Source organism: Hibiscus syriacus, unplaced genomic scaffold (assembly GCF_006381635.1).
Source record: "Hibiscus syriacus cultivar Baekdansim isolate YM2019G1 unplaced genomic scaffold, ASM638163v2 tig00002237_pilon, whole genome shotgun sequence".
Classification (NCBI taxonomy): Eukaryota; Viridiplantae; Streptophyta; class Magnoliopsida; order Malvales; family Malvaceae; genus Hibiscus; species Hibiscus syriacus.
Genome location: NW_024061918.1, coordinates 2,158,734 through 2,186,652, shown reverse-complemented (window position 1 = coordinate 2,186,652; position 27,919 = coordinate 2,158,734). Strand labels below are relative to the sequence as shown.

The 27,919-nt window shown below is 34.5% G+C and overlaps 1 protein-coding gene across 1 annotated transcript; it reads right to left on the bottom strand.

Annotated features, from left to right (window-relative positions):
- Positions 1-72: 72 nt before the first annotated feature.
- LOC120138871 (glutamine--tRNA ligase) lies at positions 73-6,842 on the bottom strand. The gene is made up of 10 exons (XM_039154268.1): positions 6,832-6,842; positions 6,637-6,688; positions 1,798-1,913; positions 1,547-1,646; positions 1,380-1,475; positions 1,061-1,161; positions 843-948; positions 603-692; positions 382-511; positions 73-167 (listed from the first exon to the last, which is right to left on the bottom strand). Exons 1-10 carry the CDS (start codon positions 6,840-6,842, stop codon positions 73-75), a joined length of 897 nt encoding a protein of 298 aa, XP_039010199.1.
- Between the last annotated feature and the right edge of the window lie 21,077 nt (positions 6,843-27,919).

Below are 27,919 nucleotides of genomic sequence, written 5' to 3'. Positions count from 1 at the left end.
TAGCATTCACAAGTCCTAGCTCCTAACAGCAGCATTCTTGACGTGTGCGTGTGCGATTCATGGGGCGAAAACCTATTTCCCATCCTTGCCGTAAGTATCCTTGAGCGTAACCGTACGCTTAAATACAAGTTTTTCAGCACTAGAGTCCTTGGCAACGCTAAAATACCCTGAAATTACAAAATACAGAAATAAATATATAAAATTAACACACTACAAGGAACCCTATACTTAAAGCATTAACAGCAATAATTAAACCTTTTAACAAGATTTATAACTCGCTATAATGTAAGTGCCGAAATAAAATATAAGAACTAAGAACTTGAATCATATTGTCATTATGCCAAACTAAGAAAGATATATCCATTAGACTGCTGTGCATACCTAGCCTTTCAAACTGAAATGTATCCCCTACGGCAGCATTCCGAAGTGATGGTACTGCGTATGCAGCATGTAGAACCACTTTGGAATTAGGGTTGAGATCAGTGAGCCAATCATCAAGTTCAGCAGGATTCTGATGAAATAAATTGAAGTTGTAAGAATTCATGATACAATGTGACAAAAAGCAAGAAAAGAATCCAAATAGCTAATAGATAACTGCCAACCTCAGAATTAAAGAGTTTGTCAAACAATCGTACTTCAACCTTCAATGGATCAGAACCTGGAGACGGTTCAGCAACCCAGTGGAGAACCCCCTGTGCAAATATTTTGTAAGGGGCTTAGGAATAAATACCGAGCAGAAAATATACACGCATTGTACAATCCTTAAAGAATATGATTCGAACAAGTAGATGTAATCAGAAAAGTCTAGAACTGCTTCAAAAATAGTTGAAACAAATAAGAACCTTTGGCTTGCTTTTCTTAGAAGGATCATATTCAGCTCGAATCTCAAGCATGGTCTCTTTATCATCTGCCAATATCACGTCTGTACACTTAATGGGGAATGCATATCTGCGAAAGGAATCATGCTAGACATTTACTAAAATTTTCTACACAAAGTTTACAATGTATATTCCTCTGTGAGAGGTATTGGGGTGGAGGGAGGTTATGTTCATATGCATGCCTAAGCAATGCTGACCTGCCAGGAGCCAACCCATAGTAATTTTTAGAATCCTTCATCCGGAAATCTGAGTGCTCAATGTATACAACATTCGAAAAAGGCACCTAAAGTTAAGAGTAGAACAAGTAGTTATGACCACAGACTAGAATAAAAAAACATTTTGGAGCAAATTGCAATTTAAAGTTAATATCTGCTTTCGTAATTGAAGGGAGATGCGTCATGCATGAGCAATACTGGTCCAAAATGATTCTGAAGGGGAAAAAAACAGGCAGAACATTCAAATTAAAACAATCTAAAATTAGTCACTCTTCTTTACCCCCACCTTGTAAAAGGCAGATGTGTCATCTGCTTGAGCATCAGGCCATTTCTTTGCATCGAGATCCAAAACAGACCCAGATTCAAGGTTGGTTATTACTACCTGAGAACAAAAATATGAGGTGGAGACTGGATAATATGGTTTTAAAGGAAGAATCCAGACTAGATAATGACCTTAAGAGGATGCAGCACAACCAATACACGAGGTGCTATCTTGTTTAATTCTTCTCTTATGTGATACTCGAGGCGATCCAAACGAATCATACTACAATCACTGTGGAACAAGATGTTAAAGCATTAGCAAAAGTCTTGGCAAATATGAAACGCCAGGTTTGTCTTTCATGCATGTATATATAGTGCACTAGACAATAACTACACATAAAACAAGTGAATAAGATGAGAATGTGGCAATGTGCATATTCAATCTTCTAGTGATTCCAATTCCTCGAACAAAAGAATTTATCGCAGTTGAAGTCACACCCCTACGCCGTAAACCAGCTAATGTCATGAGACGAGGATCATCCCAACCATCAACATATTTGTTTATCACAACGTAGTTTAACCAAACCACATCATAGTGGATGCATATTAGGCATCAACTTAATAAACTTTGTAAAACAAGCAGAAACTTTAGATGCAAAATCTTTTTATGCTCAAATTCTAGTTTAATGAACTATGAATTATCTTTGAAAACTTTGAACAAATTCAATCAAGTGCAAAAACATTTTGCCTTAATTTGTTATATCAAATATTATAAAACATGGTTCAATAATCTCCCCTTTTAGATATAACAAACATTTGAAAATTTGTTTTGGCAAAACTCCCCATTAATAAAACATTTCATGAAAAAGAGAAATATTTAGAAAATATTAAAGCTCCCCCTTTTCATTCTTGAAATTGAATTTTTCAAACTCATACTTCTCCCCCTTTTTGTTATATCAAAAACAATTCAACTTTAAAGTTAAAATATAACAATGGAGAGTAAGTGGTAAATTTTAGCATAAAATCATTTGAAAAATCAAAGCTCCCCTCAATAAAAGCATTCCAAATAAAAATTTGACTTTAAAGGCATGACACTTAAAAGACATTGAATTTCAACAAAGATGAACAAACATGTTAATAGCACATGAAATTCAATATATCTAAGTCTAATATACTTTATGCAATACTAATTGTTATATTTAAGTGCATGTGCTGTTATATTTAAGTGCATGTGCATAAAGCTATCCAAAAATGTTATGCATTTGAAAAATTGATATCAATTGTTAGAGAGATATCATTTGCAATAAATCACATGCATAAACATTTAAATTAAAGTCAAAAAATAAAATTTGTAAAAACAAAGAATTAAAACCAAGTTTGACCAAAATTCATTATAATGAACAAACATTTATGAAAAATCATCAAAACTTTAGAAAACATTCATCACGATTCTTTTTAACATACATGAGATAGAAAAAATAAAATTATTTAAAATCAAAACTCATGCACACTTAAACTAAATGAGCAACCAATTATGCAAGAAAATCAAAATAAGCTTAGAGGTTACCCATTCCATATCAAGTGTGGCTAGAGCATTTGAATATCTTCACTTTCATCACTATTGCACCCATACACTACAAGAGACATTTATGTGGATTTTGGTATCCAAATTGCTTTGGATCCTTGAACATTTTTTCAATGCCCCTTGTTTCCTTTGGAACCTATACTTGTTTAATTTTAAAACGTTTTCCTTTCTTTAAAGGACATGTATGTTCCAAATGACTATGGAAATGACAATGTGAGCATTTTACCATTTTTAAATATGATGAATTGGTTTGAGAAATTAATTCTTTTTCCTATGTTAAGCTTTCAAGCTTAACTTTAAAATCAAGATTTTCTTTTTCCAAACCATTGATTTTGATTTTTGAAAACTCAAAATCATTTTTCAAAATTTCATTATACTTTTAAAAATCTAATCGTGCTTTCAAAAGAAAATCATTTTCAATTTTCAATTTTGAAATCAATTTCTTATATTTGGAATTCATGATCTCAAGTTCCAAAAACAATTCATCATAAACATCTTGTAACTCATCAAAAGAATATGAATTTAATTCATTTGAGTTAAAAGATACCTTAGGCTCTTCAAGAGTTGTTAAGCACACTAGCTTTGGTGGTTCTTTTTTCTTGTCACCATGAAGTTTGTCGAGCTTATTCCAAATAACTTTGGCATTTGAACAAGAAGAAACGCCTTCATAGACATCGGGACCAAATGCACAAAACAATATGTATATGGCCTTGGCATTTTGTTGGGTGTTCTTTCGTTCTAGGGCACTCCACTCTTTCGTCTTCTTCTTTGGAGAAGAGTAACCGTTCTCAATAATCTCTCATGCATCAAGATCATTGGATTGAATGAATAGATTCATTAATTTCTTTCAATGACGATAGTTGGCTCAATTGAAGTACGGAGGTTTGTCGATCGGTTAGAGTCTTCTATGTGGAATGAGCGAGAGGTAGAAGTCATCTTCTCAGTTGCTTCAAAAATGGATAGAGCTTCTTCAAGGATCGTCTCAAGGTTGTTAGACCTTCTAATGAGTCAAACTCTGATACCAATTGTTGGGATTTCGATAAAGCTCAAATGATCAACCGAATGATTCGCCAAGAGGGGGTGAATTGAATTTTTAAGATTAGAGAGTAAGAAGTATAAAGATGAGACAATTTGCATAAGGATTTATAGTGGTTCGACTTCTCAACCAAGTCTACATCCACTACATAAGCTCCTCATGTAGGATTTTCTAACAAATTCATTAATATGTTTTTTCTTTTTGTAGGATAAAGAGATAACCTTTACAACTCCCTAACTTTTCAAAGGCTAAGCTAGAACCAATCCCCTTTACAAAGGTTAAGAAATGTAAACAAGAAAAATCTCTCAAAAGAAAGGTGTTTAGAAAGATTTAAGCTCACAAAAGCAAAACATAAGGATATACAATTAAGCTCAAAACACAAATATTTATAAGAGAAAGGAAAATAAAGATTGAAAAACTTTTCTTTTGTGTATGAATGTTTGGATAGGTGTTGATAACCTTCTTCAAGTGTCCTCAACTTGTTTTTATATGTTGGAATGATTTTGTGACCATTTTTAGCAATTGGGGATTAATTTTCTTCAAAATAAAAATGCACAGGACATGGAGTATCGATACTCCTTTAATGAGAATCGGTATTACCTTTGTAATATTTAAATAAAATAGCCGTTAAAGACCGTTGGGCTTGACCAGTATCGATACTATACTTCATGGTATCGATACCACTATGCAAAGTAGTATCGGTACCCCTTTGAGTATCGGTACCTATTTTGTATTCTGGAATTTCAGCAATTTGGAAAACAACTGGTAGTATCGATACTATCTAGAGAGTATCGATACTTCTCTTACCTTTGGTATCGGTACTACATGAACATTATCGATGTTGTTCATGTAGTATCAATACTGTAAGAACATTATCGATACTACATACCTAGAAAACCTTTTTGCTCAAATTCTAGTTTATTTAACTTTGAATTATTTTTGAAAACTTTGAACAAATTCAATCAAGTCCAAAAACATTTTTCCTTAATTTGTTATATCAAAATATTATAAAAATGATTCAACACTTACTAACCAAACAGACAAGCAAACATAAAAATAAACTTAGAAACTAAGTTCAACTATGAAAAAAGCTGAATTTTTTCTAAAATAATGCAAAAAAAACAAAACAAATAACTAGAACAATAAATCAAATCCATAAATAATAAATGTAATATTTGAATTTTATTTCAGATTTTGAAATCCTCATACAATCTTCAAAAAACTTTTTGCAAAAGTGAGATGGGAGAGACTTGTTGACGATGACAAAAATTAAAATAAAACTCTTAAGCATGCAAAGGAAATGAAGAACAGTGAAAGAAAAAAAATAAAGCTTGAAAATGAAGAACAAAAGAAAAACAAAGTGAAAGTGGAGAGAATGAATGACTCAATAAGAGCGGCAGCCACGTAAAAAATGGAGGAAATGAAATGAACTAAAACCTTAAATATTATATATGTGATGGCATATTCGTAAATATTTCAAATCTTATTTTATGATTATACCGGGTTGAGTCGGATATTGTTTTACTCTGAACCCCACTCTGACCCAAACCTGACATTCTCTTATGTACAACCTGATCTAATCCAACTCGAATCTGATTTTTTTTAAGAAAAAAACCCGATCCTATAAGATTGGGTTAAGTCGGAACCCATTGGACTAGGGTCAAATGCCCATCCATATTCACAGCTATATATGGTACGTTTGTTTACATGTATTTTGTTTTCTTAAAAATATTTTACATGGTTTTATATGTTTGGCGGGAGGAAAATATAAAGTTAAAGTAATTCATTTTACAAGTCAATATAAAATTAAATTGTTTTCCTCTAGAATGACTTGCGTATTTTTTATTGATAAGTTGTTTTACAGGATTTTATTCTCTATAACATCTTCCCAAACCCTACTCAACAATATTTTCAATTCTTTCTTTCTCTCATCGACGACACCATAATTCATTTCTGACGAATTTCATCGGTGAAATCACTGGTAAAATTTATTTGGCTTAAAACATATTTTAGTATCTAAACTATACCTCAAAATACCTTTTGGTGCCTAGATAATTTTGTTTGCTAATAATAAGAGCCTAACGTTTCCAATTTTACACTTTTAGATGCATAGACCATAACGGTCGTAAATTTGATCGTTATCTAAAACATGTCACACATGAAAATTTAAAAATTATTTTTTTCGATACTAGTTTTTGTCCGTTCTTCTTATTATTATATTATATTTATTATTATTAAATAATATTACAAAGCCCAATTTGAAGGCCCAAATTACAAGCAGATCCATGTCCATAGTGATCTAGACCCGGGGATACAACCAAACCCGAGGAGGCCCGAACCCGAGAAGATCTGACCCAGGAAGCCCAATACATCCTGGCCCGATCCAGAGGCCCAATCTAGAATCAACAGCTAGGGTTTCCACTCATCAGCTTCAACCGCCATCTCTCACAACTTTTGGATATGGAGAGATCCAACGGTCCACAGCTCATCTAGATAAAACCCTAGGGTATCATAACCCTAGGGCTATGATTTCGGCTCCAACGCCTCCAATCATCTGCTGCTACGGCGCCACCGCCTCCAATGAAAGGATCTAGAGGGTGAAGGAGAACCGCACAACACATCGGCCTATAGTGAGTCACCACCATAGATCCGGTGACTCACCAAAATCTCATCATTACGACCGATTTCCTGAGGCCTATAAATAGCCTCGACCCTGCAAGAAAACAACAGACACAACAACATAACAAATGAGAGCAAGCAAGAACATACAATAACGAGAGAGAAATAGAGATATCAACCAGAGAATAGCAACCAACAGTCATCAACAAATCGAAAAGAAAAGGAAAAGAAACTTACTGAGGAGCCATAACACGTTGTCGGAACGTTGGGATTTCGAAGGTAAAAAATTAGATCTAGCCCTATTTATTCGCTTTTAGGACGAAAGGGGCATAGATTTGGGTTTAGAAGAAAAAGGGCGAATGGCTGTCGGCCAACCATCCCACCGGTGGGATTTTTAGAGAGAGGGCAGAAAGAATGAATTCTCTCATTTTTAGAGAGAGAAAGAAATTTGAAGAAATGAGAGAACAAAGGCCATTTTCGACCATTTATACCTAAATTGAAACTACGTCGTTTTAAGGTGGAGGTGTCTGTGTAATTTGGGGATGGGAAAATTATACGTGTGGTCACTCTAATCTCACAATTCAGTCACGAAACAGGTTATTGAGCATTTTAATTTGGTATTTTTATTTTATTTATTTTCATTTTAGTCACTAAATTAAGTTCGTACCTTTATGTTTTGGGTTTTTAATTATTGTTTCTTTTAATTTAGTCATTCTATATTATATGTTATTATTTTAATATTTTAATTGCCTTGTATACGAGATGCCATATTCTACATACCATTTTGGTCATGCATAATACTTGGATTTATTTTAGATTTTAATTTAGCCCTATTTATTCGCTTTTAGGACGAAAGGGGCATAGATTTGGGTTTAGAAGAAAAGGGGCGAACGGCTGTCGGCCGGCCATCCCACCGGTGGGATGTTTAGAGAGAGGACAGAAAGAATGGATTCTCCCATTTTTAGAGAGAGAAAGAAATTTGAAGAAAAGAGAGAACAAAGGCCATTTTTGGCCATTTAAGGGTATTTATATCCAAATTGAAACTACATCGTTTCAAGAGAAGGGTGTCTGTGTAATTTGGGGATGGAAAAATTATACGCGTGGTCACTCTAATCTCATAATTTGGTCACGAAACAGGTTATTGAGCATTTTAATTTGGTATTTTTATTTTATTTATTTTCATTTTAGTCACTAAATTAAGTTCGTACATTTATGTTTAGGGTTTTTAATTATTGCTTCTTTTAATTTAGTCATTCTATATTATATGTTATTATTTTAATATTTTAATTGCCTTGTATACGAGATGCCATATTCTACATACCATTTTGGTCATACATAATACTTGGATTTATTTTAGATTTTAATTTAGCCCTATTTATTCGCTTTTAGGACGAAAGGGGCATAGATTTGGGTTTAGAAGAAAAGGGGCAAACGGCTGTCGGCCGGCCATCCCACCGGTGGGATGTTTAGAGAGAGGACATAAATAATGGATTCTCTCATTTTTAGAGAGAGAAAGAAATTTGAAGAAATGAGAGAACAAAGGCCATTTTTGACCATTTTCGGCCATTTAAGGGTATTTATACCCAAATTGAAACTACGTCGTTTCAAGAGGGGGTGTCTGTGTAATTTGGGGATGGGAAAATTATACGCGTGGTCACTCTATTCTCACAATTCGGTCACGAAATAGGCTATTGAGCATTTAATTTGGTATTTTTATTTTATTTATTTTCATTTTAGTCACTAAATTAAGTTCGTACCTTTATGTTTTGGGTTTTTAATTATTGTTTCTTTTAATTTAGTCATTCTATATTATATGTTATTATTTTAATATTTTAATTGCCTTGTATACGAGATGCCATATTCTACATTCCATTTTGGTCATGCATAATACTTGGATTTATTTTAGATTTTAATGCATATGTGGGTTTTTTTTCTATTTTTAAAATAATTTCACCTTGATTATCGTGGATTAATTTTTAAAGCTAAAGTTTTTCCCTTTATATATATAAGTTTACCTTATATTATATTATATTGCCTAAATTATTTATGACCTATTTTATATTTTACATATTAAGTAACTTTCGTACCATATATATACTATCTACAATGGAAAATGGTAATATTTATAAACATATGCAGAAAATGGATATATTCTATATTGTATTTACTATGTCGTAATATATATGCCATTCCTTGTTAATTATAATGTTATATTTTATTTATTAATATCATATGTATTATCTTCCATATATATATATATATATCTTTTTAATAAATATGTTTGTTTAGGTGCCATTAATTTAGACATTTTTCAATTTAATCCCTATAAGTTTAATATATGTAATCGGATTATATTATTTCCTTAACTAATTAGGAATATATTTTAAATGATTTGTTGGTATAAAATAATGTCCTTAATGTTTCTTAAGGGGATTATAAATTAAATTAAATACAAATTTATCATTTACTGCAAATACATTAATTAATAAATACCGGTATCAATTTTGGGCGTTTTGGGGTGCTAATCCTTCCCCATACGTAACTGACTCCCGAACTCATTTTTCTGGTAAAGCAGATACGAGTTGTATTATTTTAATATTATTCTCAGAAATTTTATTAAAATAATATGACATTTTGGTGACCAATCTCACCGAATAAAAGATTGGTGGTGACTCTACAATTTGGTGTTTTATCTGATTCATGGAGGATAAACACTTACTTTTTCGAGACTAGTTACACTGTATGGGGTGTACTATTTGCACTCTCCGTCGCCAGGGCAGAGAAACGTCTCGACAGCTTGGCGACTCTGCTGGGGATTTTAAAAAAAAAAAAATAGAGAGTCCAACCACCAGTTTATTAATATTTGTCTTTGCAATAAAATTATAAATTTGTTTTAAATTTAGTTTTTTCTTTTCATAATTTTTATACTAACTTTTTGTTTTTATGTATGTACAGATTTAATTTTGGGTTATTAAAATAGAATAATAGGTTGTATATTATTATTTTATGCTTTTCTTCACCCACTATACACTACATTCATGACATGAGCTAAAACCCCGCTCTTATCCTATTTAAGTGAATTATGGTTTTCACCTCTGTATGGGATAGGGGACCATTCTTTGAGCTCACACCTTATGTTCCTCGTGTGATTTTCACCTCCGTATGGACATAAGGAAGTGTGTTCATTCGAATTGAACTTAATCTGAAAGTCTGTAATGGACCAGGATTAAGGGCTTGACAGTCTAAGGGGACACCAACAAAGGATAATTTGTTGATCCTTCTTACTCTAGAGCCTAAAACCAGCATATAGTAAACCTAGGACTTGAGTCTAGATGGAGCTTAACCCAATTAAGTCTTGTAAGGATAGCACACAAGGAAAAGTATGTCGAATCTTTTAATTTACGCATTATTGTTTTATTTTTTGAATAAATGCATGCGAACTAAAAATCATGCGGTTAGGTTATTTTTCCAAACAAAGCATGGAACTAGAAAGAATGGGGATATGATATATTTACATATATGATTCTTTTTGTATATACATTTTATTTTACCCTAACTTGTTTATATTAATTAATTTTGCTTGCATGGCATAATCATGGCATAAACAGAAGGTATTAATTCAAGAGTGGTCATCAAAATAAAAAAAATCATTATGGACAAAGGGTTTAATGATCAAGTAAACTATAACACAGCCAAGTAAGGGCATCATGATGAAAATTTGAGGATAAAAGAGAGCTATGTGCCCAAAAATCGTATGTCCGTTGAAGAGCAAAAGGAGATACGAGAGATAAAGGAGCAAATGTCCAAAATGATGGATAAAATATCTGTTTTGACCAATGAAAAAGAGACTTCTGCACAAAAAAGAGAAAGAACTCAATGAACCTAATCCTGCAATCTTAGATATACAAGGGACTTCTGATTTTAACCAATGTAAGAAATTTTGCACAGTCACTATTCATACCAACAATTCATCAGGAGACCCTAAGAAAATAATTGTAAAAGTTCCTAGAGATGAAAAGAAACCCTGTACTCAGAAATCATCATCGTATAAGAGTTATTTTCTAACTTTAGAAACTCAGGGTCAATCCAGTTTGGTCACTGATTATCCTGACAAGTTGATACGAAAGGTAGTCAAAGGTAAGAGTAATAGTGAGGGCATCCATAAGGAAGAAGATCTGCTGAAAAACGAGACTCAAATACGCCAGTTGGAAAATGAAAATGATAAATTGAGCACAGAAATAGAAACTATGCGTGAGGATCTCCAAAGGATCAGTCAAGCCTTTCAAAAGGTTGGTTTAGGAAATACCCTAGAAGAGTGGATAACAGGGGTCACTAGACTGAAAAAGAATTGCAAGAAACATGAAGATCAGGGTAATAGGTTTTTTCATGATCTACAGGTTGCAAAAGAAATGCGCAATATAGCTGATATCAAGTTGGAAAGGTGTCAAGCTGAAAATCAAATTTTTGAATAAGGTCATAATCAAAATGGAGGATTCACATCATGTCCATCAGTGTGGAATTGAAGTTGAACTAGAAGACATTAAAGCCAAAAATAAGAGATTGATGATGTTTTTGGATCATTTATAAGAGCTTATTGATCATAAAGATTCCCTTAGAAGGAAAAATGAGCAGTATTGTTTACAAGTCCAGGAATTGACATATAAGCTGAAGGAAAAGGATAATGTCATAAAGGAAGTTGCTACCTAAGCAAGCAATGTGGCTCGTAAACTGATTGATTTAGCTGGCTTTACGCAAGAGTTAAAGCAGATTGACAACTCTACACCTGAGCATGAGTGGAAATCAATTTTTATTTTTAAAGAAATATAGAAATTGGGAATTAAAGAATCCCTTATATGTAAAGTTTATTTTATGTATCGAAACTTTTGTTTCAATAAAAGTTTTTCAAGATAATCACTCTCGAATGATACCTTTTGCATATATATATTTACATTGCCCATTTTTTTCCATTTTTGCATTTACATTACGTTTACTTAATTAAGTATTGCTATATACATGTAAATAATTCATGAGAGGTTTTGTAACAGTAAAACCTAGATCATTAATTCATATTACTGTATCATCATCATGGAAACAATGGGGCAATCTCATGAGGAATTGCAAGATCAGCTGCAAGAACAGTTTGACGGGGTACATCAAGATACGAGTAATGAAACATTAAAGGATGGATCGAATCATATGGTCCAAGTAATGGAAACTAGGACTGCTAATAAAGAAGAGATGACCGATAAAGAGCAACAATGCTATCAGGTTAATGCATCGAGGATGATAATATACCCTGGGGCATCCCAATCGAATCCAAGGCGGCCGGTGCATTCGTAACTCCAAAAGGCATCACAATGAATTCATAGTGACCATACCTTATTTGAAATGTGGTCTTTGGAATATCTTTCTCCTGAACCTTCAACTGATGACATCCAGATCGCAAATCAATCTTAGAGAAAACTGAAGCTCCTTTCAACTGATCAAATAAATCATCAATTATAGGGAGATGATACTTATTCTTTATAGTCACCTTATTAAGCTGCCTGTAGTCTATGCAAAGACACATTTACCCATCATTCGTTTTAACGAACAATACTGAAGCTCCCCAAGGTGAAACACTCGGTCTAATGAATCCTTTATTTAACAATTCTTGTAACTAAATCTTTAACTCTTGCAACTCTTTTGGAGCCATCCTATATGGTGCCATTGCAATGGGTGCAATTTCAGGCATTATCTCGATCTGAAATTCCACTTCTCTGTCCGGAGGTAACCCCAACAACTCTACTGGAAAAAATCAAGAAACTCTCTGACTATATGGATTTCTTCTTACCCTTTCTCATTGGTTCTAGTATCCAGTACACTAGCCATGAAACCCTGACATCCTATAGTAATAACTTCTTTGTTGACATCACCGAAATAAGATTTGCCAATAAATTCCATCTTTCACTAAACATTATCACTTCTAATCTATCTGAACTGATTAGCGTTACCCTCTTCAATCTATATTCAACATTCGCATGATAGCGATATAACAAATCCATTCCTAGTATTACTTCGTATTCTTCAAAGGGTAATTCTATCAGATTAGCAGGTAATTCAATTTCCTGAATTTGTATGGGACACCATCGACATACTCGATTTACCCGCGCACTGTGGCCTAAAGGATTTATCACTATCATATCATTACTAGTAGTTTCTAATTGAATTCCCAATTCTCTCACCAATTTACTACTAATATATGAATATGTAGAGCCAGTATCAATCAATACTGTAATACATTTATCATACAGTAGAAAGATAACTGTAATTATTTCTGGATCATCACGATCTTCATTGGTCTTGAGATTATACACTCGAACAATGGAGCATACTTCATGTTGAGTAAAGGACTTTGGCTGACTTCTGCTTCTTCCTCTCTGAGACATCGAAGCAGATCGCTCTGACTGTACATGTTCTCTTGTCCCCAATGGACAATCTGTCATGAAATGTCTTGTTTCTCCACATCGGAAACAAGCTCCGGATTTTACTCTACATATCCCATCATGGTATCTTCTACAAGTCTGACAGTGTCTGTGCTGCGCTCTTCGATAATCAGATCCTATTGATTCAGTCTTTCTAGCTCTCATCTGATTTGATCCTCTATTAGAGGATGCCACCGATTCAAACCTCGCTTGAGATCAAAATCCAGAATGCCTACCTCTATTGGATGGTGCAGAACTTGATGAAGCCCTAATTCTTTTAGATGGTTGGGCTATTTGCTCCCTAAACCGTTCATTCTGAGCTTTCTTTAGAGCTATAGTATATTATTTTACTACCTCTTGAAACGAGGACAAGTTCAATACGATCAGCATCTCCTTTAACCTTGGACGCAAGCCCTTAATAAACCACTCGCAAGCGTCTTTCTCTATAGGCACCAATTCAGCCACAAAATGACTTAACTTGTTGAACTCACACTCATAATCATACACAGTGCAATTCTTTTGCTTTAAGTTTAAGAATTCTTGTTCATCTGCTTAATAAATTGACCTCTTATGTACTTGTTCTTAAACTCTTCAAGAAACAGAGACCAAGTTACTTAGTCACTTGTCATCCTCAAGGTGACATTCGTCCACCAGATTCTTTCTTGCCCACGAAGCAAGGAGATCACTCTGTCTAACTTCTTCGCATCAGAACAGTGGAGTCCCTCTAATATATCTTTACATCATTGAGCCAAAGGTCCGCAGCAAAAGGACCTTCCTCAGCTTCTCCTTTAAACTCAAGAGCTTCTAGTCCCTTCAACTCCTTCGTAATATTCATTCTTTGAGTTAAGGAGGTAGGAGGTTGGAAATGCATCAAGATAGCATCCAACGTCTTGAAGAAGATATCTTGATGTACAAACACTCCAGAATGTGCCCGCTCTTCACCTTGCCTGGCCAGGGCAGGTGGATTACTACCCTCAGCTAATTTATCATCTCCACCTTCACTTCGGGAGCTATCTTCTCTGGACATCCAATAAAATATAACCAAACAACTATATTAGTATAACAACATACTTATTATTCTTATCAGATCAGAAGTTCTTACTATTATGTTGGCATGTACACTTTTTAAGATACCCTAGACTCCGATTTATGCCTAGAATCAGCTAAACCATAGCTCTGATACCATTAAATGTAACACCCCCAACCCGTACATGATCTGGATACGAATATGTGGTGTCACATCGACTATTCAAAATTTTTAAAACTTATACAAATTAGGAAAATTCACGTTTTCATTAACATAAGTTAATAGTTTACATAAGTACAACCCAAAATATTACAAAAATGATCAGAGCATACGTAAATTACACTTTTCTACATGACAACACTTCTAATACAACAAAAGTACATACTGTGAATTTACTTCTGATCTGATCTTCGAGTGGATGTATCTTCTCAGTTCCTATGTGTAAAACACTTACACACTAAGTCATAGACTTAGTGAGTCATAACACTCTTACAATACATTCTCTATAAATATGAACATGTAATCTAACTATCCAAATACAAGGATATTTATCGTCTCATGATTCACTGATGTCATATATGATTCAATGTAACAATAATAACATGTTAATATATACTCATGTACATACTCTTAATATTGTTTATAAGGCCATGTACATTACTGAGAACTCAAGGTATATGAGTACTTTGAGGTTGTGCACACATATGCTGTCACCAGAGCTCGTATAAAAATCCACTGAGTGACATGTGAAATCTATGTTTCGAAGGACGTCATATATGTCCCGAAGGACCTATCCATAGGTTCCGAAGAACCCATGTAACCCTCGACTCTTGGCATGCTAATTATACCTATAGCTCTCATATCACATAACATGGGCACTATCATTATGTTTTATATATTCATATATTCATATCATTTCTCTTATGATCACATATCTCTTCTCTTCTGTCACATATCACATGTATGTGTAACCATCAATCTTATATCATATAAAATATGTTATTCAACTATATTAACATGAATCAAATCATATAAACATATATAACTCATGCATGTATGTATATATATTGATTGTAACATATATAATATATGTCCGTAACTACTGTACCATGAAACTAATATAGGAAATAGACTTATCACAAGTCTTATTTCCATTGGACTATACCTATAGTTTGCACTCACCTTGGTCTCACTTAATTTTCACATCCACCCTTATGATTTCCTTTCTTTGGATCGAATCCTAACTCGGTGGTTGTTCTGGAACTGGCTTGTGCTTGATATCTTTGTTATTAAGGTTTACGACTGAAGAAGAATAAGAAAAAGAAAGTTTTCTGGATATTTCATTTCTCTTTTCCTTCCATCTCCACGTATACATATCTCTTCCATATCTCAATTTTTAATTCATTTTCTCCTCAAATGACCATTTTACCCTTTTATTCATCTCTCTTTGTTATTTAGTCATATACAAAATTTCCAATATAAGTCCCTGAATTATTTAATTAATCTAATTCACCTAATAAATTCTAAAATTTTTTAATTTGGTCACTAACTCAATATTGAGGTTGTTACAAGATCACTTAAATCCTATTCTTGATGATCTTAACCCTGGAATCGTGGCACCAGAAATACAGGCAACTCACTTCGAACTCAAGCCGGTGATGTTTAATATTCTTAATTCTATCAGTCAGTTTGGTGGCTTGCCTAATGAAGATGTTAGACAACATGTGTATACTTTCCTTGAGGTATGCGACTCGTTTAGATAACAAGGTGTGAACGAGGACGTGCTGAAACTAAAATTATTCCCATACTCTTTGTGCGACCGAGCAAGAGCGTGGTTGAGTGGAGTCCCATCTGACTCAATGAAATCTTGGGCTGACTTATGTAAACATTTCCTACTTAGATATAACCTGCCCAATATGCACACCCAGCTCCGCAATGACATTACAAGTTTTCTCCAACTTAATGACGAATCTATGTATGAGTGTTGGGACATATACAAAAGTTTTCTTCGCAAGTGCACTAACCATGGATTCCACGACTGGACTCAAGTTGTCATGTTTATAATGGTGTCAATGCACCTACTCACATGATGTTGGATGAGTCGGCGAATGACACTTTGCTTAACAAATCACCAGAGGAAGCCTTTGATATCCTCTATCGGATAGTCAATAATGAATATCAATTCTCATCTTCAAGTCTTGGAACCGGTAGGAAAATATCTAGGGCGTATGAACTTGACGGTAAGGATTTAGTTTCTGCCCAACTTTCTGTCATAACTAATATGCTGTAAAATTTGCAGCGTTTCAGTGAGGTGAAAGAAATCAAGGCAAATAACTCTGCATGCTTTTTTTACCACGATAACCATCATGAGAGTGAATGCCCAGAAAACCATGAGTCCATCAATATCATGAGCAATTTTAACAGAAGAAGCAATAACCCCTACTCAAATACACACAATCCTGGATGGTGACAACATCCAAATTTTTCGTGGGGTAATAAAGGGAACAACGATAACAATTATGCAGACAATTTTAATAGGCCACAATAAAACATTTATGAACACTCAAGTTTGCAACATCAATATATACCCTGGCAAGGTAATAATAAAAGTAATGTATCTTCATCAAATTCTAACTCCCTTGAAGCTTCATTGTAGGAATTTATGATCTCGACAAAAGATTTCATGGCTTCAACAAAGATCTTGATATACGAGCACTCATCGACAATCAAGAATCAATGTGATTTATTGCAAAGCCAAAATACTCTATTACAAAGCCATAGTTTATCATTAGGAGCGTTAGAAAATTAAGTGGGCCAAAAAGCCAGAACAGTACATTCTCGACCTCAAGGAACCCTCCTTAGTGTACTCAAGTCACTAAGCCTCATGAGAAGGAGCAATCAGTGCGCTTACACTTAGGAGTGGTTCCTGAATCAATATTGATGATAAGTTTAGGGGAGAGAAGCAAGAAATTTCTTGCCAAGGCACTACACCTCGAGACCGAGTTCAAAAAGTTTGTTGATATCCTTAACCAGTTGCATATCAATGTTCCATTACTTAAAGCCATTGAGAAAATGCCTTCATATGCTAAATTTTGAAGGACATTGTCAAAAAAAAGAGAAAAGTGGAAATAATAGAAACTGTTGAACTATGTTTCGATATAACAAATTTAAGGAAAAATGTTTTTGGACTTGAATTGAATTTATTCAAAGTTTTCAAAAGGTTTCAAAAATAATTCAAAGTCCATTAAATTCTGATTTGAGCAAAAATGCAAAGAGGTACCGATACCCCTATGAATGGGTACCGATATCCCTATGAAGGCTCAAACTTCAAATGTAAAAAAGGTACCGATACCATGCAAGGGTATCGATACCATAGTGCAAAGGAGTACCGATACCCCTTGAAGTAGTACCGATACCCCAAGGCTCCAACGGCTAGTAAACGGCTAGTTGATTTGAATTTAATGAAGTACCAATACCCTATAAAGGGGTACCGATACCCCCTGTTATGGACATCCTTGTTTTACAGAAAAATAATCCCCAAACAGCTCCAAAACATCCCCAACGGCTATATATGACTTCAAACTCATTTCAAGCTATAAATATAAGCTAAAGACAATTGAAGAAGTAAGAGAACAACTATCCAAGCAATCAAACAAAAGAAAATAGTTTTTCATTCTTATTTCATCTTTCTCTTGTAAATATTATGTTCTTGTGAGCTTAATTATTGTAAAAACCTACCTTTGAGAGGTTTATTTGTTTACTTCTTTTATCTTTTTGTAAAGGGGAAAGGTTATAGCTGATCCCGTGAAAAGCTAGGGAAATGTTAAGTTTAGCCCATGAAAAACTAGGGAGTTGTAAAGGTTATCTCTTTATCCTTGAAAAAGAAACAACAAATTAGTGAATCTGTTAGAAAATCCTTGGTGAGGAGCTAAGGTAGTGAATGTAGACTTGGTTGAGAAGTCGAACCACTAAAAATCACTGTGTAATTTTTTATCTTTCAATCTCCTTACTCCCTAAACACAAAAACCATTTCTCCCCTCTTTACAAATCGTTTCGGTTGTTGATTCGAGCTTCCACAAATCCCAACAATTGGTATCAGAGCTTGAGTCATTAGAAGGCTTAACATCCTTGAGACGATCCTTGAAGAAGCTACCGATTCCCGACGTAACCGACATAGAAATGGCTTCAACCTCCGGTGCTTATTAATTTAAAGATATACTGATTATGGATTCACAACCGGTCAACAAGCCACCATTCTTCAATGGAGCAAATTATGTCCATTGAAAGAATAAGATGATTACTCCACTCCACTCGGTGAATATGACAATTGGAGTAATGAAGAGAAGAAAAAGTTCTAGCTTAATTGTAAGGCTATACATATTCTCTTTTGTGCTTTAGTCCCAAACGAATATGGAAGAATATCCTCTTGTTCTACTTCCAAAGAGAGTTGGGATAAGCTCCAAGTCACTCATGAAGAAACCGATGAAGTGAGGGAATCAAAGATAAGTCTTCTCAACTATAGCTATGAGAACTTCAAGATGAAACCCGATGAGGACATAAAAGCTATGACGGATAGATTTTCAGTGATTTTCAACCGTCTCAGGGGATTTGGAGAAGTAATTCTTAATGAGAAGCTTGTAACGAAGATGATCTACTCTCTTCCAAAGTCATGGCAATCAAAGAAGGCAACCATTATCGAAGCTAGAGACCTAAAGTCTCTTACTCTCAACAAGCTAATTGGTTCCATTCTCACTCATGAGATGATGTTGAAGGAAGAAGAAAAAGATGAAAAGAAGAAAAGCAAGAAGAAGAAGGAGGTAGACATTGCCTTGAAATCCACCAATGAAAGCTATCAAGATTCAAGTGATGAGGTGGATGAAGATGATGGTGAAAAAGAAGATGATATGGTCAAGCTCTTAAAAGAGTTAAAGAGATTTATGACATCCAAGGTAGTAAAGCATGAAACAACCAAGGAGAAGAGTCCCCCGGTGTGCTTTAATTGTCAAAGAAAGGGGTATGTCAATCATGAATGTCATCTTCTAAAGAAAAAAAGGTCAAGTAAGAAGAATGCATTTGTTGCATCTTGGAGTGATGAAGATGATTCCAATGATAAAGATGAAGTAATTAACCTATGCCTCATGGCCACTCAAGAAGAATTCGAGGTATCTTATAACTCAAATGAATTTAATTCATTTACTTTTAATGAGTTACAAGATGCTTATAATAGGTTGTATTTAGGATTTGAGACCATGAATTCAAAATTTACGAAATTAATTTCAAACTCAAAATTAAAGATGAATTGATTTTGAAAGTAAAAGTTGATTTTGAAAATCAAAATGAAATTTTGAAAAATAATTTAGAGCTTTCAAAAATCAAAATAAAATTTTGATTTAAAAGTTAAGCTTGAAAGCTTAACAAACAAAGAATTAATTTCTAAAAATGAAATATTATGTTTAAAAATGACAAAATGCTCACATTGTCATTTTCATGGTCACAAAGAACATACTTGTCCTTTGAAGAAAGGAAAATGTTTTAAAATTAGACAAGTATGGGTTCCGAAAGGAACAAGGGACATTGAAACTAATGTTCAAGGATATAAAGTAATTTGGATAAAAAATCTACTTAAATGTCTCTTGTAGGTGTGTGTGAGAAATGGCGATGAAAGTGATGATAATCAAGATGCTCTAGCCACACATGAAAAAGGAATTGGTAGCCTCTAAGCTTAATGCTTTTAATTTTGGTTATTTGGTTGCTCATTTGATTTTAATCATGCATGAGTTTTTGTTTTTAAATGATTATGCATTATTGTTTTAATATCATGTATTTTAAAAAGGTTTTATGATAAACATTTTAAAGTTTTAATGATTTTTCAAAATTTTTAGTTCATCATAATGACTTTTGGTCAAAATTGGTTTTAAATTCAAATGATATCTCTCTAACAATTGATATCAACTTTTCAAATGATTTGATTTTACAAAATTTATTTTTTTTGACCTAAATGTTTATGCATGTGTTTTAAATGTAATAAATATCTATCTCTCTAACAATTGATATCAAAATTTTCAAATGAATAACATTTTTGAAAACTTTATGCATATGCACTTAATTTTAATAATTGATATTGCATAAAGTATTTTAGACTTGGATATATTGAATTTCATGTGTTACTAACATGTTTGTTATTCTTTGTTGAAATTCAATTTTGTTTAAGTGTCAAATTTTTAAAGCTAAATTTTGTTTGGAATGCACTTATTGAGGAGAGCTTTGATTTTTCAAATGATTTTAAGATAAAATTTAACACTTACTCTCCATATGTTATTTTAGAACTTTAAAAATTGAATTAGTTTTTATATAAGAAAAAAAGGGAGAAGTATGGTTTGAAAAAAAATCAATTTCTTAATAAAAAAGGGAGAGCTGAACATTTTCATATATTTTCCAATAATTGGTAACAATTGATATATTTTCATTAAACATTTTATTAAGGGGGAGTTTTGCCAAAAACAATTTTTCAAATGTTTTGTTATATCAAAAAGGGGGAGATTGTTGAACTATGTTTCAATATAACAAATTTAAGGTAAAATGTTTTTGGACTTGAATTGAATTTATTCAAAGTTTTCAAAAGGTTTCAAAAATAATTCAAAGTCCATTAAATTCTGATTTGAGCAAAAATACAAAGAGGTATCGATACCCCTATGAATGGGTACCGATACCCCTATGAAGGCTCAAACTTCAAAAGTAAAAGGGTACCGATACCATACAAGGGTATCGATACCATAGTGCAAAGGAGTACCGATACCCATTGAAGGAGTACCGATACCCCAAGGCTCCAACGACTAGTAAACGGCTAGTTGATTTGAATTTAATGAAGAAAGTATCGATATCCTATAAAGGGGTACCGATACCCCCTGTTACAGACATCCTTGGTTTATAGAAAAATAATCCCCAAACGGCTCCAAAACATCCCCAACGACTAAATACGACTTCAAACTCATTTCAAGCTATAAATACAAGCTAAGGACACTTGAAGAAGTATGAGAACAACAATCCAAGCAATCAAACACAAGAGAAAAGTTTTTCATTCTTATTTCATCTTTCTGCTGTAAATATTATGTTCTTGTGAGCTTAATTCTTGTAAACACCTACCTTTGAGAGGTTTATTTGTTTACTTCTTTTATCCTTTTGTAAAGGGGAAAGGTTCTAGCTGATCCCGTGAAAAACTAGGGAAAGGTTTTAGTTTAGCCCGTGAAAAACTAGGGAGTTGTAAAGGTTATCTCTTTGTCCTTGAAAAAACAACAAATTAGTGAATTTGTTGGAAAATCCTTGGTGAGGAGCTAAGGTAGTGGATGTAGACTTGGTTAAGAAGTCGAACCACTATAAATCTATGTGTAATTTTTTATCTTTCAATCTTCTTACTCCCTAAATACAAAAACCATTCCGACCTCTCTTTGCAAACCGTTTCGGTTGTCAATTCGAGCTTCTGCAAATCCCAACAGAAATTGTTGCCATGGTGACATAATATTGTTCGACAATGAGTAAACTCCTTCCGAAGCAAAAATATCATGGTAGCTTTCTTATAACATGTTCCATCGGTGATAAATATGTGGGAAGAGCTCTCTGTGACTTGGGGTGAAGTGTAAATATGATGCCCAAATCCATACTTTTGAAGCTTGAAATGGGTAACACTCAACCAACCACCATTATTATATAACTAGCTGATCGAACACTTGTTCGTTCCGATGATAGAATTGAAGATCTGTTTTTAAAGTGGAAAAGTTTGTCTTTCCAATAGATTTCCTCATTTTAGACTTTGAGGATGATAACAATGAACCTATTATTCTTAGGTGCCCCTTTTTAGCTATCAAGTGTATTCTAATATATTGTGAGAAGGAGAGTTCATGACGAGGGTGGTTGATCAAAGTGTCACGATCAATGTCTTCAACACTCTTAAATATGTTGATGATTTTGAAGAATGTCATTACATTGAAGACATTGATTCAATAGAGGAAGTTGGAATAGAAAATTCTGGCCAAGGGGAATTTTTACATATCGATAGGTATGGCAATCTCTGCCAAGACAAAAAAAAATTTAGAATGAAGAGTGTAAAACGTTTTGCCAAGACGATGTGTTACAACAAGAAGGACACAATAATTTTTGCCCATGCAAAATTTTTCTTAACAAGGCATACAAAGATATTTGATTCGGCAAAATTTTTTTTATTGAAGCTGGTAAAAGACGTACTGAAAATAGAGTGAATACTGAGTCTGAGGACAATTCATTGGAGAATGAATAATCTAGCTTACTTCAAGTTAGATCAGGTATGTGATTTGAACCCTTTGATTTCAATGAATTTGTTCCTCCAAAACCTTTGCTGCAACATGCACCTACTTTAGAACTTAAATCGTTGCCATCACATTTGAAATATTCGTATCTACGTAGTGATAATACTTTACCAGTTATAATTTCTGTTAGTCTAACCCCCGAGTAAGAAGGTAGCTTGTTTAATGTTTTGTCATGTCACAAAAAAACTCTAGGTTAGACTATGGTAAACTTATATGCATGCACAAGATCTAGCTAGATGATTGCCATAAGAATTCAGTGGAACCACAATGGAGGCTTAATTCGATAATGAAAAAAGTGGTGATGAAGGAAATCATCAAATGACTCGATACTTGGGTGATCTATCTAATATTTAATAGCTCTTTGGTCATTCCAATTCAATGCATACCAAAGAAAGGTGGAGTGACTATGGTAAAGAATGAAAATGATGATCTTTTGCCTACAAGAACCATCACGGGATGGTGGATTTGTATAGATTAAAGAAAGCTCAACAAGGCAACAAAGAAAGACCACTCCCCCTTCTTTACATCAATCAAATGCTTGACTGATTAGTAGGCAAGGCATTTTACTGCTTCATTGATGGGTATTCTGGTATAATCAGATTTCTATAGCATCGGAATATCAGGAGAAGACCACCTTCACCTGCCCATATGGCACCTATGCCTTTAGAAGAATTTCATTCAGACTATGTAATGCCTCGATAACTTTTCAGAGGTGTATGATGGTCATTTTCTCATATATGGTGGAGTAATTCATGGAAATATTTATGGATGACTTTATTGTCTCGGGTGATGATTTTGACCGATGCCTCGACAATTATCTAAAATACTAATGCAATATGAGGAGTCCAACCTTGTGCTAAACTGAGAGAAATGTCACTTTATGGTGACTGAAAGAATTGTGTTGGGACACAAAATTTCTCGCCAAGGCATCGAGGTTGATAAATCCAAGGTGGAAGTGATTGTGAATCTGCCTCCACGCACCACTGTGAAAGGCATAAGAAGTTTCCTAGGGCATGCAAGATTCTACATGCGGTTCATCAAGGATTTTTCGAAGATTTCAAAGCCTTTGTGTCTTTTGCTTTAACAAAATCAACCATTCGTGTTCAATGACGACTACTTCAGTGTGTTCACTGATCTAAAGAAAAAATTACCTCTGCACCAATTATTGTTCCACCTGATTGGGACGCCCCTTTCGAGCTGATGTGTGATGCCAGTGACTATGCTGTAAGGGCAGTGCTAGGGAAAAGAAAAGGTAAAATCTTCCATGTCATCTATTATGCTAGTCATACCCTTAATGATGCTCAACTTAATTATACCACTACTGAAAAAGAATTTATTATCGTGGTATTCAGTTTTAATAAGTTTAGGCCATATCTTATAGGAACTAAGGTCATAATACTGACATAGTTAACTTTCTTGTTAGTGGTATTATGCCTCCAGATTTATCTAGCCACGACAGAAAAAATTCAGACATGTTGTATATCACTATTACTGTGATGAACCAATCTTATTCAAGCAGTGAATAGACCAAATCATCTAAAGGTGTGTCACCGAAGAAGAACACAAGAAGATCCTATTTCATTGCCATACATCCCTGTGTGGAGGGCACTTTGGTGGGATGAATATTGCTGCGAAGGTCCTCTAGTCCGACTTCTATTGGCCCACCTTATTCAAAGATGCACACGACTTCTACAATTCATGTGATCATTGCTAGCATACTGAGAATATATCAAAGAGAAATAAGATACCATGGCAAAACATTTTGGAAGTTGAACTCTTTGACGTTTGGGGGATCGACTTTATGTGACCCTTCTCATCATCCTTTAATGATATGTACATACTCTTGGTAGTAGACTATGTTTCCAAATGGGTTAAAGTTATGGCCACACCTCGCCATGACTCTATGATCGTGCTGAAATTCTTACACAAAAACATATTCACGCGTTTTGGAGAACTATGAGCAATTATCAGTGATGAAGGAACTTACGTCAATAACAAATAATTGCCAAGGTGTTGAAAAGATATAGGGTGTACCATAAAATTTCTACGGTATACCATCCAGACTAATGGGCATGCTGAGGTCTCCAATCGTGAGATCAAGTAGATTCTTGAGAAGGTGGTCAACCTAAGGCGTAAAGATTGGTCACCGAGGCTCGATGAGGCACCGTGGGCCTACCATAAAACATTCAAAACGCCACTTGGAATGTCCCTATTCAAGTTAGTATTTGGCAAGGCATGCCATTTATCTGTGGAAGTAGAACATAAAGTTTTTTGGGCCATCAAGAAACTAAATATGGATGCACATCTTGCTGAATAGAGAATATTGTTGGAGCTAAATGAAATGGACGAATTTAGAGCTCAGACATATGGAAATGCCTCCCTTTACAAAGAAAAAGTAAAAAGATGGCATGATAGAAAAAATTTTCCTAGGAAATTTTTTCTTGGACAACAAGCACTCCTCTATAATTCAAGACTCAAGTTGTTCCCAGGAAAGATGAAGTTTAGATAGTCAGGACTATTCATAGTACATCAAGTGCATAGCCACAATGTAGTAGAAATCAAGAACATGGATGATGAGTCTACCTTCAAAGTGAATGGTTAACGACTCAAGAAGTACAATAGAGCACCCATTCTGTGTGATAAATCGGCGTCGTTACTCAACGATGTCTAAGAGTTTGGCATTCTTTCTTGAACAAATTTTGTTGCCTAGGCAACAATAATTTTCACTCTGTACACAAATAATCTGTTTTTATTTTATTTTTCACGAGTGGTTTATTTCTATTTTAATCTTTAATTTTGTCTCTTTTAGCAGCAATGGTACATATGGAAGCATAAGGTTCACACTCACAAATAGAAAGAAGTTAAACCCTAAAATATTAGTTTTGACGATACTTTCGAGAGAGAAATAAATATATTTCCTATTATTTTATTATTATTTATCAACTCATATACATTCCCATTTAATACAATATCTCCTTTCCCTTGAGTTTTTTTACCAATTTACCCTAAAGAAACCGCCCACTACCCACATTTTTCCTATAAAACAACCCACGTTTATCTTTTACCTTTCAGCGTTTCTTTTAATTTTCTTTTCCATCTTTTATTTTATTTTCTTTGAGTTTTCAACCTCCTAAAACCCTCCAAAGCTGTCATAAAAATCACTTGCTTTCTCCATAAAAATATTTTGATCATGGCTCACTCGAAGAAGAATCCTTGTGCCTCTACATCCTCCACCACGGCTACACGCTTCCAGCGCTTCTCAAACGACGCAGAACTCACACGTCTAGCCGAGCATTTCCACCACAATGAGGTACCATTCTTGCATTTGTATTTGTATCTGCATGATCATGTAATTTTCCTTGAATTCATATTCATGCATTGAGGACAATGCACCCCTCAAGTTTGGGGGAGGTGTTGTACTCCATACTTAGGTTAATTGCATTTGATAATAATTGGTTGAAATATTTTTTGTCATGGCATGAATTTCATTAGAATAGTGGTTGGAATAAGTTGATGATGCCCGATGATGAAAGCGAATTTTATTGCCTAGGCTAAAATTATTTCACATGACTGTTGAAGGATAGAGCCTACCCTAAGACTTGATGCTTTGTGATCTTGTAACATGATTGTATGTTTTCTCTATGTAGGATCGAGTCATTCATTTCTGAACAACTTCCCAGTGGGTCACCCATCCCTGGATTTCCTTATTTTAAGCATGCTTAACTACAGAGTTGTGAATCGAATGGTCATCATTCCTTCTAAAAACAAATTGGTGATAAGTAGGTGGGCCATTTTAATCTCATATCTTTATAGTGGGTGATCACTGGGTTCCCCCAAGCCAAAGTGGATTCTTGTGGGGAACCCCCCACAGTTCACCACGGTATTGCAGAGCCCCGCATCTATAGATTGCTGCGGGCGGGCCTAGGGGTTTCGCAAGGCACACGTGGGCCTCGGCAGGTTGGACAGTCATGTACCGATATAGTGCCCATACACGATAGAATCCCTAAGGGTGATCAGTGGACCCCATAACCCAACAATCACCCCCAGCGACACCTGGGGGATTCGAACCTGCAGCTCTGATACCAATTGTTAGGATTTTTGGAAGCTCAAATCGATAACCAGAAGGGTTTACAAAGAGGGGACGGAACGGTTTTGTGTTTAGGGAGTAAGGAGATTGAAAGATAGAGAATTGCACAGCGATTTATAGTGGTTTGACTTTCTCAACCAAAGTCTACGTCTACTACCTTAGCTCCTCACCAAGAATTTTCCAATAAATTCACTAATTTGTTCTTTCTTTTGAGGATAAAGAGTAACCTTACAAACTCCCTACTTTTTTCGGGCTAAACTAGAACCTTTCCCTAGCTTTTACACGGGATAAGCTAGAACCTTTCCCCTTTACAAAAGGATAAAATAAGTAAACAAGAGAAAACCTCTCAAAGGTAGGTGTTTACAAGAATTAAGCTCATAAGAACAAAATATTTACAAGAGAAAGATGAAATAAGAATGAAAAACTCTTCTCTTGTGTTTGATTGCTTGGATGGTTGTTCTCTTGCTTCTTCAAGTGTCCTTAGCTTGTATTTATAGCTTGGAATGTGTTTGAAGTCGTATATAGCCGTTGGGGATGTTTTGGAGCCGTTTGGAGATGAGAATCCATTAATAAAATAGTTTGGAGCGTGGGGGAATCAGTACCCCCTCATAGGGAATCGGTTCCCTTAGTAAAATCTGATTTCGACAATTAGACATGGGGGAATCGGTACCCCTTGGGGGGGAATCTGTTCCCCCTGGGGGGAATCGATATCCCCTGGGGGGAATATATACCCACTAGACATTCTGTTTTCTCGGAGCCAAAAACCTGCAGGGGGAATCTGTACCCCCTGGGGGGGAATCTGTACCCCCTGGATAATCTGATTTTTCTTGGCTTTGAAACGGTTCGAAATACTTTGTAAAATTGTTTTAAAAATAGTTTAAGTATAAAACATAATTTTACACTTTAGTAAGGATTAAAATGAACTTTGAAAGAGTTTGAGCAATATTTTGATATTCGAATAATTACATTGAATATACTTAGAAAATCTTTTGTAAAATCTTAAAATTCATTTAACTTAAGTTGTTATATCGAAACATCAAAATGTTTTCAACACTCTGTTTAAGGTGCCTAGAAAAGTTTTAGGGAATAACTTTTTGCTCATCATGGAATTAATGATTAAAAAGATTGTGTTGAACTCCTTAATGTTTTGAATTGTGTTGAATTGAAAATAAATGTCTCGGCATAACTGTAGAGGGTCACTCCTCTATGTGTTGGCATAACATGGAAAAACTTCTTAAATAAATGGTTTCCTTAGCATATGAGTGAATGAAAGTAGTCACGAGATGACTCTACCTGACTAGCTTGGGGTGGAAGGTATGATTTCTTTCACCTAGAGTGTGGGATGATAGGTGTGATGAGTTGACTCCCCTTGGGCAGTATGCTAAAAAAATAAAATAAAATATGACAA

Excerpts from the sequence above, each read along its gene's own strand:
- LOC120138871 (XM_039154268.1), bottom strand. Across the intron at positions 1,476-1,546 it reads TTGTGCTGCATCCTCTTAAG|GTAGTAATAACCAACCTTGA; the intron begins GTCATTATCTAG and ends TTTTGTTCTCAG. Across the intron at positions 949-1,060 it reads GGCAGGTCAGCATTGCTTAG|ATATGCATTCCCCATTAAGT; the intron begins GCATGCATATGA and ends TTCCTTTCGCAG.